Source organism: Tinamus guttatus, unplaced genomic scaffold, assembly GCF_059628265.1.
Source record: "Tinamus guttatus ecotype Peru unplaced genomic scaffold, ASM5962826v1 Tinamus_guttatus_pri_ptg000211l, whole genome shotgun sequence".
In the NCBI taxonomy this organism is placed as follows: Eukaryota; Metazoa; Chordata; class Aves; order Tinamiformes; family Tinamidae; genus Tinamus; species Tinamus guttatus.
The window spans coordinates 2,883,522-2,899,162 of NW_028288745.1; the positions used below are offsets into that span (position 1 = coordinate 2,883,522).

Sequence of the window (15,641 nt, forward strand, 5' to 3'; positions counted from 1 at the left end):
TCGGGACTCAGGGGATCCACAAGGAAGTTTGTTTATGATTTTTGTTTATGATAAGGGGTAGGTAAATTTATTATTTCATAACAGAACATCAGGGAATTTCTCAATTATTTTTATTTGGTTGTGATTGTGAATCTAAGGCTAACATTTGTAAGGAAATAAGTGAATATATTTTCAGGCCTCTGGAAATAAAAAAGAAAGTATGAAAACTGCTGTAAAGATTTCTATAAACTGAGGTGTAATTTTGTTGACAATATAACTCTGCAAATATTTAGATTTATATAAATTTTGCATAATACATGTAACTTGTTATACACAGAGCAGAAACTCTGGAAGAGCTTTCAGTGGTTTCATTGCCCAATATTCCGACACTTTTGCTTCTTGTAGCTGCATCCGCTCTTGCAAAATCCATCTCAAAGCAATATATTTTCGTTATGTCATATATTATCTCGAATGTGCATATTTTGTTATAATGTACACAATAACTTTAACATTGTAAAGCAATAGAAAGGCCAACAAAACATGACTTTTTTATTATTTCAGTTTATTGATGGTCGACTATCAAAATTAAATGCAGGAAGGGGATTCTCAGATGCTTTTGAAGAAGAAATCACAGCAGGAGGCTTTTGTGGAGGTACAGAATTAATTTCAGTGTTTGTACTCATTGGTGCCTCTTCTCTGGGAGGGGTTCAACATGATGATGTCTTCGTGATCTCTAAATTGTAATAGCAGTTAATCTTATTTCTGTTTCATAATTGTGTTTCCGTTTATTTTTGGAAAGATTTTTTAGCTGCTGTGACACATATCCATATGTATCAAGTTATTTCAGTATAATAGCAGAAGAATCTGATAATCTGGTAAAATAATACTTAGATTTCAAGAAATGGTTAAATAGCACCAGATTCATTAACTTTTTTAACTTGTTTATATTATTTAATACATTTGGGGTAATCAATATTTCAGAAATAATTTCTAGATTTGTGCTGCTTAATTTGTTATAGGTATTGTTATCTGTTTTCCAAAACCATTTCTAACCTTTTTCACTTCTATTTATTTCTGTAGTGCAAAGTTAGGATGGTTGCCTGAATTTTTAGAGAAATGTAGCTATCTCCAGCAAAGGTGCTACTTTAAGAACAAAAATAAATTAACCTTTGATTACTCTCTGAGAAGGAATTCTGAATTATTCCTGTGTTGTTTCACTCAGTTATATTCACTGGCAATTGCTTATTCTTTTCATATTAGTTATCTTACAAAGCGAACCTCCTGTTGAAGAGTGCCTGCTATGCCCAGTGCTGATTACTTGCAGGGTTATTGAGTGGTTTCCTGTTAATGCTAGTTACACTTACTTTTATTATTATTTGAAGAACCATGTTTGCTGTCAAAGTGAGCAGAACACAAGTGTTACTTTACGGTCAGTCTCCAGAGTGGTTTGTGAAGGGTTCCATGGAAGCTGTGTGTTGGGCCCGCCCGCGTGTGGCGTCTCTAGGCCGCTCTGAAGCGCGTGCGTCTGCGCAGGAGAGGAATCGCCAGAGGTGCGCGGCCCCGGGACACCTTCTGAGAAGGGCCCTTTTGGGTGGGAGTGTATAGACCTACGCCCTTTGGTTAAGGGCTTTTACTCCCTTCTCCTGCCCTCCGTGTCCTGGGCTGCGATGTGACACATAATTTCTTTCTTTCCTGATTAAGGTGGTGTTAGTTAGAAGGAGATTTACTTCTTTTTGGGCTTTTCTTAAGGTAACTCAGGCTTCTCTATAAATAGATTTTCAGTGTTGAGCATCCATTATTCAGATGGGCGCTGTCAGTGCTCGGAGTTCGTTTGCTTGCTGCAGTCGGGAGGTCAAGAGGCTGCAGTAAAAATGCCCTGAAACTCAGATGAAGTTTGGTTGTTGGCTGTGCGCTGATAGCTGGTGAACCGAGGCTCACCTGGCTGCGCTCAGCAGGGAACGGGCAGCTCCAGCAGCAGCTCTGCGCTGGCTTGGAGCGGGTGCTTTTCAAGTCAGACGAGCTGCATATTGCCAGGCTGTGGACAAATTGCTCAGGGCACATAGTCACTATTTACATAACTGCTGTCTCATTATCGTTATGAAGTGCAGGGCTAACAGTATGGATGCAATTGAAGGTGACATTTTGTGATGTTAATGGGGTAGAGTTATGATCTCTCCTCAGAGTTAAATCCCATGAAGTTTATCATGTGGTCCAAGGGTTTTGTTTTTTGTTTTGTTTTTTTTTTTTTTTAAAAAAAAGAAGCAGGTGAAGCCTGCCTTCAGAAAAGTCACTGAAAGTTATAAGATTTAAACTGCTGAAGACAGGTGGATATATTCTAAAGAAGAGAGAATATAATTGCATATTACTGAATCAAATGGAATGTATTCCTTTAAGTAATCTTTTAAATTTGCATTTATCCACATATACAAGCAGAATTGAACCTTTAAAGAAAATTAAAACAGAAATTAAAAATAAAGTTTTGATTTTTTATTTTGAATAAATTGGTTTTGTTTTCTATTAAGTACTCATTTTTTCCCCTATTACTATGTATGAAACAAAAGTTCTGAGTCTGTGCTTTATCCTTGCACATTTCCCAAAATTTTCATTTTTTGTGACATGAATTATCCTGTCAAAGTAGATACTAGTTCTGAAAACTTTAAGGTGTTCTGAAAACTTCAGATATTTTATTGTTTTAAAATATGGATTTATTGTGGATTGTATTGATGAGTGTTTAAGCACGTTAATTTTACTACAACAGTCTTTTTTAGTTGATCTAATATTGGTGGCAGTATGAGGGAAACCAGTCAAGATGTGAAGAAGTCTTTGACATTTGCGCTTAGTAATAATTTAAGGAATCAGCATTTTCATGCTTGAGTTTCAAGAATTTTATTATAGCTCAGCATATGCAGCATCAGTGTTGCTTTTTCTGCAGGTGACTTTATTGGTTTTATTTCTCTATGTCTCTCTAAGTTTTTCTATGTTTCATGTTTCTAACTGTCCTCACCCAACTAGAAGGTGGATAAACCTCAGTGATCTGTGATCTCGCTGGGCGATCTCTAGTCCTTGCTTAGCCCTGCACGAGGATTCCCAGGTGTGGGGAGAGCCATTGCCAAGGGCTCCACAGGCCACATGTTGTGTGAATATTGTTGACGGGAATTTAACATAACAAAATGTCAAATTGGGGAAAGTCCTTACAGTTGAATTCACATCACTAACGTGCTAGGCATGGTTATAGGTCAGCTCGTTACATATTATTTCCATGCTACGTTCTCTAGTAATTCCAGAGAGGCAGACTGAAGAAGTAATTAATTAGTGTTTTTTTTTTCTTTAAATTGCTCATTAACCTTTTTACTGGAGATATGATCATACTGGCATCATTTTCAGTCCTTCCTAAACGGCCGTTGCTCGCACTCACACACTGTTCCTGAAAGTTTGGCTGTCTCAGAATGTCTTGTGGATTCTTGTGGAAGTGTTTTGCTGCCTGGTACAAGTCCAGCTCAGTCTTTCCCCTCCCTGGGAATACCTGGGAATACCTTTTAACAATAATCCACTTAGAGATGTCTCTAATCTGTAATCTCAGAGATGTTCTGTGAGAAGGAGATTTGGTTGTGTTTTGGCTCCCCCCTAGGTGATGAGATAATTCCAACTAAGCTTTTGTTAATTGATTTATTGCAGAGTTGAAGAATTTATGAAACCTTCTGTTAAAACTCTGAGTTGTCAAGGATGTATCAGTATGGTCCTCATAAAATTGATAAATTCTCTGAAATACTTCATTTTTGTCAAATTAAATGTCTCTTTTGGAACTTTTCATCCACAGTTGGTAACTACTTGCAGTATCTGAGTATTCAGTGATGAATCTTCTCCAAAACTTTTCAGCCATCAGGGAAGCATTCCTTGTTGCCCAGGTGAAGCACCTTGGGAAATATGCTCATACATTTCTTCCTCAACCCCTCAGTAAAATCTGGCCCTGTACTTTATGGGCAGCTTAGTGAGGCAGTAGTCCTCAGTAATGCTTTAGCAACACCAAGCCAGCAGTCATCACTTGTCTATGCGAAGTTAAGTTTTGTGAAAGAAAGTAGACGGTTAGTAATTTCCATTGATTTTCCCTACATCAGAGATACATAGTGATTCTGAAATCCTTAGTGTTTTCTGTAGTCCTTTCTCTTTTAGATGGTACCATCTGCAGTCCTTTTCTTACTTGAAAGTTTACCCAGTGGGATCATTATGCTTGAATGCTATTCATTATATATTATTCTTTCCTTCAAGTTGGTGTTTTTGTTTGTTTGTTTTTAAAAAGAAAATGGCAGTATGCTCTCTTATTGCAGTTTTAATTTCTCTTTAAACCTCAATTGGAATTAAAAACTGTGTTGTGAAAAGATACTCTTTTGAAAAGAAAACCGAAAATGTGAAGTCAAACATACCCTTTTTTTCTTTCTTTCTTTTTCTTTTTTTTTTTTCTTAATGTACACACAGTCCTATCTTTAGCATTCCTGGTCTATCTAGGAAGAATGAAATTAATGGATAATCCGTTAAAGGGAATTTTTATGCGGATTGGGCTGAAACATGAAAAATGTTGAATGTATGTTTGATTCTGTTTTCTTTTGCACTTATATTTCAGGAAATTCAAGATCTTATCAGCAGTGGATGCATACAGTAAAGGTATAAACATATTAAGTAATTTGTTTCTTAAAAAAAAAAAAAAAAAAAAGCTGAATAGCACCCCAATCTGAAATTTTTGCCCTTTCTTTATATTGATGTACTGGTAAAAGGTTGGGGTTTCTTTTCTTTTTTTTTCCTTTTTTTCTTTTTTTTTCATTTTTGAGGAAAATATTATCTAAGTACATTCTATATTTTTATTAGTATATGTGTTTGGTAAATAAATATATTTATTCCTATCCAGAAAACAAACACCAAAACAAGCAGTGTTTTTCTGTCTGTGCCATCAAGTAGTTCACTGCATTCCATATCATGGTGCATTCCATAACTGTGAATTAGGTGTGACAGGAAGATTTGATAGGAAGTTTATCACTTCTAGTAGATAGCAATTCGGTTAGCATGGTTTTGTGCAGTTTGACTAACAGAAGACCCTGTGTATAACCTTGTTATTCTGCAGGATTAGTAAAATATATTATTTTAGATTAACAGAATTCTTGTGTGATTAAATGAGATACAGTTATTTCTATCAGGTCAAAGTATTTTTAAGTTACATACGATATATGATAAGAACACATGAAGACTGGCCGTAACTTCAGAATTGGTTTTGAAATAGTAACAAAGAATGAAGAATGAAAATACATCATTATGTTAGAATGCATTGATAAATATGTCAGCTCTGATAGTGACATAGTGTAACCCTTGTGTAGCTGTAGACAGTAGGTTGGAGAGGAAACACAGCTGTGATAATTCCTAGCAATTCAGAAGGATGATGGCTGTTCCTTTGCAGAACACTGTTCAGGTTTCCTTGCTGTTGTCTCACTATTTTCAATATAAGCCAAGAGTTATTAAAATATGTGTTTTTCTGTATATTTCAGAAAGGTGGTGCACTGATCAACACAGCGATGACCAAAGCCACTCCGGCTGTGAAAACAGCATATAAATTTGTAAGATCCTCCATTTCATTAAATTATTACGTAAAACTGCCTCAGCTTTCTACAACCTCTAATTCTTCCTAAAAACTCTAAGCCTTTTACAGATTATTTCAGAAGAACATTTCAGCCTGCAGAACCATTTTAGCTTCATTCATGTTCTGGTAGAGCACTGAAATTTAGATTTATTTTGGAATATTCCTCATAGCTTGTACATAACAATATAGATTTTCAAAGCATCAGTATGCAATTTTTATTTGAGTTATAGTGCACACAAGACACATTTGAGGATCATTTCCTTAGCTGATAATACAGCTGAAAACTTTTCCTAAACTGGTGAGATGTTTAAAATATGAACTCTGAAAATAGTAATCGTAACTTACACTAAAATCCCTTAACACAACTCTGCTCTTGCAAAATTAAAAGAGTGTAAAAGTCATGCTTTGCAAATGTAAACTAGTATATAGTGCTAACATGATAGGAAGAATCATTTTATTAGTGATACTCAGTTCTTGCAAGACAAACTGAGTCATAACTTAGAGTTTTTCTTTGGCACTAACTGCTGTGCTATTGAAAATAGATTGGAAGGCAATTCCATTGCCATGGAATTCACTGTACCGTATGCAGTGAATGTTTTCTGCCCTATATTATTTTAAAAATGACACTAAATTACTCACCTTTAATTATATTTAATGTTTAAACCCTTGAGTTTATAAAATCTTGTTTTAAAAGACTTGGTAACCAATTAAGCATGTGAAATTAACAGCTATTATTCAGTATGGAAAAACAACATAAAATAATTCAAAAGGAAATAATTAATTTCAGGTTGGATTTTTAAATAATGTGGGAAAAGACTTTTGGCTTTGTCCTTAGCTTTTCTAAGTGTTTCACTAGTTGGATGCATAATAAATAGTCCTGAATAAATCAGTACATCAGTCTAAGCTAGTGCATGTTAAGTTTTCAAAGAGAATTTTTAATTTTACATCAGTTGAAGAACACAGCAGTCATGAAGAGAGAAACAGGTAAATTAAATATACTTCACATTCATGAACTCATTTATAATTTAAAAAAGGTTGATTAACAGGTTATCAGAACTTATTCTTTAGTTTGCACTAGTTTAGACTATAGTTACATAATCTCTCAACTTCCTATTTTGATGAATGTACTTGATAAAATTCTTCTAAGTGCTTCTCAGTATATGCTGAGAAGCACTGGTAACGTTTTGAGGCTCTATATGTGTTTAAGGTAAACTCATTTATAACCTATTTAATTTCTTACGCTTTTGCCCTTTATGGAGCCTTCTATTCAAGATATGAAATATGCATTTCTTAATTAGTGGTAGCCTTGATTAAATATTATGATTGGTACCATTCCTCAGATTTAGAACAAAGCACTCCAAAGTACATCCAAATGCTGAGTGTGTGATCTGGAAAGTTTAAAGTGACTCGTAGGTTAGCATCTGCTACGCGGCACCCCATTGTGCTGTTATTGAGCTTATAGATGTATGATTTAAGGATCAAAAAGACTCTTTGACCTCTCGAATCAAGAAAATGCTTTTCTTTTTCTGAATTTGCGGGTATAGAAAAACATAGGAAAATATGTGGATTTCACCTTTTTACACTCTTAAATATAAAATGAGTCTTTTCAAGACTGTTGTGAAAACCTCCCTACTTTTTCCTTGAATTAGCCATGTTCATGAGATAAAAATACCCCTCTTTTGTTAAGATTAATTTTTTTTTCTCCCAGATAGAAGGAATATATATGCTAGCACAACCAAGTGCTATTCTATATTGGTAATTCATCTCTCTATTGAAGAACAGTTTGGTTTTTTTTTCCTGCGCAGCAGTGATCCTTGGCTGCATATTATAATACACCCAGAGTTTTCCTCTAAATAGCAGCACTATGCTGTTCAGCAACACTGGGCAAAATCTCCATCTGCATATGAAATCACTTCATTTCTCTCAAGACTGATGTTGCCCTGCAAGTTGCCAGACTGGAACACTGTAGCAGTCATCTTGAAAATCTTAACATTTTTTCCAACATGCCTTGCTGCTAAAATGCCCCTTCAAATTTAAAGGACCATTTCAAATAAAGGAGTGATGTAAAACACCATCATTTTTAGCCTGTCCTCAATAATATTGGAGTACTTGTGTGTTTATTTTCACACCATTGGTGTGCAGAAAGAAAAAAACGTAGCTATACTGAGAAAGCATGGATTACATAGCATGTGTGAAATTACTGATAAAAGATCATTGTCTTTTGTATCATCAAGAGTAAAACAAGAAAAATTAAGTACAGCCTCATGAAGCCTCTTTCATGCATACGGTCCATTTCTTACAAAGCTACTTATGCCCTTTTAATTTTCCAGGCAAAAAATCACGCAAAGCAAGGAATAAAAGAAGTGAAGAGTAAGTTAAAACACAGGGTACGTAGCACGCTTTTTACTTACCTTGCTGCTTTTATCAGTTTGAAGCTTATACTTTACAAATCACATGAGATTTGTGTTTTTAATGACTTTTGAAATATGCTTAGCCCTTTGTTCAGCGATACATTTTTCATAACGAGCCCTCTGGCAACTATCTGTCATTCTATGCATCCACTGAAAAATCTCTTTATTGTTTGCATATTTTATCATAGAACAACAGAGGTCTTCAAAGATACATTAACAGGATGTATGTTTTCATAAAGTTGATTGCTTTGATATCACAATTGAAGCCTTTGCTTCAAGCTGAGAATTTAAGATGGGATCATCTTGCAGTACAATGTATTTCAGAAGGTGTAGTTGTCTCTCTTGGTTTTGTAAGACATGTATACAATGGCAATGTTTAAAAACGTAGAAGTAGATTCATCTTTCAAAAATAATGCTGCGGAAATAGCAGAAAAGATATTTTAGGCATTTTACAGCTGCTTTTCCTACTGGAAATTTTGTTCCACTTAAAATCTTTTTATAGAGAAAAATATCTTTTCTAAATACACCTTATTCTTTTTTTAAGGAAACTTTCAAAAAGATCTGCTAGACATTTGAAAAATTCATCCTTTAAAAGGCAATGCTGATAATTCGGCTTTTCAAAAAGCTGATTTTTTTTCTTTTTTTCTTTTTCTTCTTTTTTTTTTTAACTACAGATGGTATTTTCATGACAGTAATAGATTACGGCAAGATAATTTTGAATGCTTTCTGCATGCATAATATAGAGCATACATTTGCAGATAATGATTATAAATAAAGGAATTTATATCTGTTGTGTTGTGCAGGAGAGTGAGGAAGAGTGTGGAACTTGCAGCTCTGGTGCCGTTCAGAGTGCTCCTGTCTACACCTTGCATAATGAGAAAAGAGGAAACTCAGAAAAACGAAGACTTGCGCAGGTAAGACACCTGAAACGTCTGTTCTTATTCACATGCACTTGAGGAAAATATTCTCTACTTACAGTAATGCATCGGTGAATGTATTGAAGATTATTTTACTGTCTGTGTTTGGATGATATGATTAAAAAGTTATTTTTGCAGCACAATACTGCTGTTATAGTACAGTGCTTGAAGGAGGAAACACGCTATTTGTATTTCATCCCCATTGAGAGGGAGAAAATAGGAGATTCCGAAAGCAGATGGATGACTAGAAAAATGTCTGCACAGACACATCAGTGTAGATTCTTGTTCAGACAGTAGTTAAAATTCTGAAACGAAGCTGAGTTTTATTAATGGCTCAAAATATGTAGAAGGATAATAATAGCTAGAAATACCGAAGGGCTGATGTACAGAAAATCTTATTCAACATAATGCATCATTTTATTGATTCCCATTAGAGAAATTTATTAGTATATATGAGAGATTTAATTCAGTCTTAAATACTGCTTTTAACACAGGCTTCTCCTACCAAATAAATTCTGCTGTGTTTATACATCTACATTAAGCTATTTTTAAATTTATCTTATGGTAGGACACATTAATATTGTATTTATAATAAATTGATTTGGGAGTTAGATGGACTTTAGCATTGCTCAAAGAGTTATCATTTATTATTTTAACAATGTCAGCTAGTTAATACAGTGCCAGCCTCTTGTCCTTTTGTTCTTAGTTCCTCTTGCAGCTCTGCCTTGCAGTAACAGGTGAAGTGTTGCAACTTCTGCAACTGTTTTGATATCTCAATATTCATTTCAATAATTTTATTCCAAAGATACCAATAAATAGTTTTTATATTATAATTTTACCAGCAATAAATACCTTTACATTTACAGACTATATTATGCTCTTCGTTTTACTTTATATTATTACTGAAAGTTTTTATATACATATATATAGAGAGAGAGAGAAAGAGAGAGTAATGAATGTTTATATATGGATTTTTATGCTTATATCTTCCCCAGATAAGAAAGAGGTGGAGAATTTTTTTTTCAATTTTAGATATTGCAATGATACAAATCTGAAATGTCTTAAGTAATACATTCAGTGTAGTCTTGCTTCACTATAAATATAAATTTTGTGAGCTTTAACGTAAAGTTGATACAGATAATTGATTTGTTAAATACTGTTGAAATTGTATGAAGGTCCAGGGTTATAAATAATACAGGGACTTTGTGCTTTAGCTTTATAGGCAAGTTTTACTTTCTGCACATTTTCATTTTAGTCAGTGGTAAATTGTACTGCCTGCTCAGTAGATTTTCACGTACAGACAAATGTGATGCTTATGATCGAAGAATTGAGTACAGTAGATTTTCTTCATTGAGAGTGGAAAGATAAGACAGACCATTCAAAATGTATGAGCTTTGATGACATGAATAGGTTCTTAAAATAAAAAGATAACTAACAGAACGTTATTATTTTAAACTTTTAAACTTTTATTATTTAAACTTTTTTTCCCCATCAATGTGATTTGGTGGCTTGAGGCTCTGAAAAGCTTTTAACGCATTATAAAGCACTTATATAATTAGTGTAGGTGAATCTGCAATTGTATGTAACAATGTGAATATATAATACATGTACGTCTTAAAAGTCAAGTGAATTTTAATGGGCTGTATTTATTGAAGAAATCTGCAGTTATTTACTAATTTACTTGGTAGTCCTGCTGGCTATTTTACCGTATGTACAATTGGTATAGGAGTCTAGGAACACACACAAACACAGAACCCCAAAATTTATCTCAGTGCAGTTTAATATTTCTTCTGTAGGCCTGTGTTCTGACAGAACACTTGAACTTTGTTTGGTTTTATGTTCATGCAGCGATATGCTGCTGTGTCCTTTCATACTGGCCTGCTTATTTCTACCAGCTGTGTCTTTATTTTTTGAAACGAAGGCAGGAAGAGAGCATACCAGACCATCTAGTAGACATATCTCTGTGTACGTATACACACACACACGCACGCGTCCGTGCACATAAGTAGTTACACATCTATACGCAGGGCCGGGCGGGTTCATGGAGTTTGTTTTCTAGCAAGGCTGTGCTGCTGATGGCCCTGCGTTTCGCTCTGCTGCCAACGGGGTCCTGTGTCCTCAGGGTCCTGAATGTCGCTTGAGCCCAGTGAGCAGAAGGGACGAATAGCAATTCCTGCCAGGGAGCCGGGGCTTGCGCAGCGGCTCTTACCTCCCATCCAGGCTGCTCCCGCTTTTTCCTCCCGCCTCTAAAGCAAATGAGGCAAGGTATTTCTAAAAACTGATAGTCTGCTTTTGCTGCTCTTATTTTGCTTCTTTTAAGTATTTGAATAGGCAAGAAATGCAAGTCTACGTGCCTACTTTAAAGACTATGTTTATATAAATATATATATTCTCACAAGTGTGTGGTTATAAGGCTGTGTTTAATCTCATACCACATATATAGTTTAAAAAGAGTGAATTTCGTATGTTGTTAGTGTCATCAGATTTAATCTTTTTCTTCCTGCAGCTCTCCCCTGCAGATGAGTCTTTCTCTCAGCTTTCTAAAATAGTGCCCGTGACTGGCTGTAGCAGCATAAGGACAATCCTAACAATTACACAGTAGTTCTTGCACTTTGATAAATATTTAAAACATTCACTTGTTATTCAGTTGCAACATTAAGGTATTTGACTACCTCAAAAAAAACCTAATCAAACAAACCCAAAAGATAACGGTCTTACTTCCATAAAAGATGTAATTCTGTGCTTTATTCCTCTTCCTTCCATGCTAAAAATATTAAATAACAAATCTATATAGAATTTGGTGTTAAATTTTGCTTCATGTTAGATGCAGGCATTGAGCTTTTCCTTCTTCACTGCTTGAGAGAATTGAGCATAAATACCAGCTAATAGTTACCTGAAATATTACAGAATGTTTTTCAATTTAAGTCCTTGTATATAATACAGAAGATTCTTTCACTCATTCAAAATACCATTGTAATGATTGGTTCATAACAATATTTGGAGGGGACGGGGCTGTGGAGGGGAAGGGTCGTTTTTACTATAGAAAGTGAATCTGCTTTTTACCCCAGCAAATAGTAGTTTGTATGCGGGTCTGCTAATTAGTACGGTTATTTCCTGTTTTGTTGATGAGGCTTTAATAAATGTCAAGGGTACAGCCATGAAGATCTCCCAATTAGGCTTTGCGTTTGTAAAACCCAACCCCTTCGCTTTTGTGTGAAGATGACAGTTCCAACTGCAGCCTCAGCCTAACAGGGCTCAAGGGAAAGGATACTTCCCCAGTTTTATTAAAAACAAGGCCAGTTTGGCCCAGGGAGAATACCAGCACTGGTCACAGTGCAGAGCCGCTTTTAACAATGAATATTTACTAAGCTTTATCACTGCTGTCATAGTGGTTTTATTATATTTTTTGCCAGATCTGCAGTAGACCTAAAAAAAAAAAAAAAAAAAAATTAACAGTAAATCAAAACAAATTACAGCATGCAAAATAGCTGTCAAAACCTAATGGGAGGATAAATAATTAAATGTGTTATTGCAAACTGTAGTGAACAGCTTGCTGTCCTATAGTTTGCGTTTTGAAAGTCCTTCCTAAATAAAGAAAACCTGCTTGCACTCGTCCATGCGTGTGTGCATGCGCGCACCCAGGCACACAAAATACTAATCTCTGCCTAAGATGAATTGTCCTCCCTCTGTAATATGCGTTTCAGCTTCCTCTTGCTTAGGTTAGCTGTTCTAGGCTTTTTATATGTGTGCGAGCTTAACTATATTGTAAGTCAACATTAACAGATGGATTGCCCTAAGCAAGGGAAAACCACAACAACAAAATCTAGTGAAAGTGGTGGATTGAAGCTTTTTATTGTTAAGCCTTATTAAAACCTTGGCATGGGCGCTGCTGTTAACTGTTTCATGCCTAGATCTAGTATGTCTCTGATATGTCTACGTGGATTAGAGACATACCATATATAAGAAATTTCCAGCTAACGTTATTAAAATGATAACCCATGTAAACATGAGTTTACTTCAGTTCTCTTTGCAGCATGTTGCCAACTATATTACTGAGTTTTTTTTAACTTAACTGTTGAGGAGGTTTGATAATATATCAGTTAAACTGGATGCACAGTTTTGCATAATGTATTTTAATTCTTTTTCATTATATACAACCAGATGAAGCAGATTTCTGGGCAGACATGGGCCTAAATGCAATGAGAACTCTGCAAAATTGTTCAAATATATTGAAAAAAGGGCATCTTTATTAAGAGCATAGGTAGAAGGTCAGGAAGGCCTATTTGAGGTGTCATGATTTGATCTTTGTAAATTTACTGTCAGGTGAGAGGGTGCCTTATTAAGAATAGCATTTCAGGATTTAAATAGCCCTAATGTATTTAGTGGCTAATAAAATATTCTTGCAGATTTGCAGAGTACTGAGTAACAGCCACAAGTTCATTTTATAATTAATAAGCTAGCAGTGAATCCGTGTCTCTAAGGAAATGTGTGTAATATCTGTACCTTTAGGCAAGCCCTAACTTGCAGCCATAATGAAAACCGAGGCATTTGGCTTTACCAGGACTCCATGGGTTTCAGCACGACTTCAATGCTCATATATTGAGGTAGCCAAGTGAACTGTGGCCCATGACTTTGCAGGGTTTAAATACGCTGTCTTAAAATGTAAAATGCTTGCTGTGAGAGAAGCACTTTTGCATAAGGGAAATACAGTCTTAATTTGTACAAACTTTTTTCTTAGTATTACTGAACAGAGGATAATTACCACTTTTTTCCCCCCTCATGCCACGAAAGTAGCTTTTAGAGATTTATTGCTGTATCTCCTAATAACGAGAAATCGTGTAATTCAGCTTGCAGTCGGTGCACTTGGCATCTGTTCAACAAAGATAACAAGTGTCAGGCAGGGAGATGTGTTCAGAATAACCTTACCTTCAGGAGTGCCCCATTTATCAATACCCCTACAATGGCCAGTAAAATAAATGACATAATCATCAGCTACAAAGGCCTCCAGTTACTGATTAGCCTCCTAACCTGGAGAAGGTGATGCGAGTGAGCTGTTAGGAAGATTTTTTTTTTCCAGAAGAATAAAAAGTAGAGAAAAGGTTGGCAGATGCTTGTGACCGTGCCATGCTGAATATGCATATTCTGTATAAGGGAATGACTCAAAAAAATCTAGAAATGAAGTTCTGATAAAGGGCCTTTATGTGCATTTGTATTTGGATAATATGTTTGGCACCACATCCGTGTCTGGTGTCCCCAGAAAATACTGGCTGTGCAGCTGGAGATCGGTATTGCTCTCGTTGGTTAAAAATACTGCAAATTTTAAGATGCCATAAACAGAAAAAATAGCTTTTTATTTATAGTTCTTAAATATGCCTAATAGAAATTGTATGTTTCACATTCAGCTAAAGAAAATTTATTAATTAACTGAAGCTTACTTCAAAACTCTATTTTACAGAAAATGTTTGTTTAATGTGGTATAATTTGAAAATATTGTCAATATCATTAGCTACCTTTAATTTGGAGAGAAATCTTTTGTCTCGGTGTGTCAAGTGAGATCTCTTCATCCTGCAGAACAGTCATTTTTCCTGTTAATGAAAGCGGAGGGCTGCGGGCGGCCAGGATGGGCCTTGTGGATTACGAGAGTGCCCTCTCGCGGCAGCCCAGCCTCCACGGAAAGCCCCCAGTCACTGCTTGCATCCTTGTTACATAAAGTGCTAATAATATCTAAGTTATCATGTGCATTTTTATTTTGGGGAATCGATGCCATAAAGACGAGGGATAGTTACCCTCCTGCTATGGGCAGATACTGTCTCCCAGTACCATCAGTGGCTGCTTCTAAAGCTTTTATCTTTCATTTCAACCATTTCATCAGTGTTTTCTCTCTGCTCCAGATCGCTTTTCACCACAGTTTTAAGCATGTCCCTTGTGTGGTCCCTTCTGCACATGCCCTCCCGCTGCGCCTGCAGCCGCCCCTCCTGCTGCCCGGGCTGCAGCGAGCAGCGCCCAAGACCCGCACGCTGCCCTCGTCACCAAGACCTTCCAAAGGTCTCAGAAAGAGTGGAAAAATACCACAGCAGCCACAGCAGGAAACTGAGGGAGATTTTTTTGTTTTTTTTTCTGTCATTTCTTGGAATATTTTGCTTTTCAGACCAAAGGTACCTGCACATCTACCTGTAGTTTATCCAATTGAGAGACCTTCTAGATAAGTGAAAAATGTGGCAGATGCCTGCTTCAGGTATCATATAACCTATTTTAATCTGGAACTAACAAATAGAAAGGCAGCCTTTCAGAGGGCCTTCCTCATAAAAACAAACAAGCCATTCTGTTAAATATACAAAGTTTTTTTTTTTTTTTTTTTTTTTACTAAAGGTCTGAAAGAGAAATGCTTTTTCAGGAAGTACCTTCAGAATGAGAAGAAGCTTTTTGTCCTTCCTATGAACTGAAGTAACTGTGTCAAGTTTCTCATCAAGAGGATTTATTGACATTTTATGTTACAGCAGTACCCTCTGCTTTCATTTGCTGCGTATCCTTGTGTTGCTGAGGCCCGACAAGCGGGACGGTGTTGGCTGCACCTCACAGGGGCTGCAAGAGCTGTCACTCCATGAGTTGACCCACCTTCTGTGTTGCTTTTGCCTCCTCCTCTAGAAGTTTGCAAAACACAAGCTTATGTCTGAAGCTGCAGCTCTGGTGCTGTCTTTTTCTTTCCCTCTC

The 15,641-nt window shown here is 35.9% G+C and overlaps 1 protein-coding gene across 1 annotated transcript in view; it reads left to right on the forward strand.

Moving 5' to 3' along the window:
• Positions 1-15,641, forward strand: part of DENND1B (DENN domain containing 1B) — a 144,976-nt gene that overhangs the window by 118,424 nt on the left and 10,911 nt on the right. The window contains exons 16-20 of the mRNA XM_088524372.1: positions 541-631; positions 4,598-4,638; positions 5,511-5,579; positions 7,933-7,989; positions 8,817-8,927. Of these exons, the coding sequence (XP_088380498.1) occupies positions 541-631; positions 4,598-4,638; positions 5,511-5,579; positions 7,933-7,989; positions 8,817-8,927 (369 nt within the window). The remainder of the gene's footprint in view (positions 1-540; positions 632-4,597; positions 4,639-5,510; positions 5,580-7,932; positions 7,990-8,816; positions 8,928-15,641) is intronic.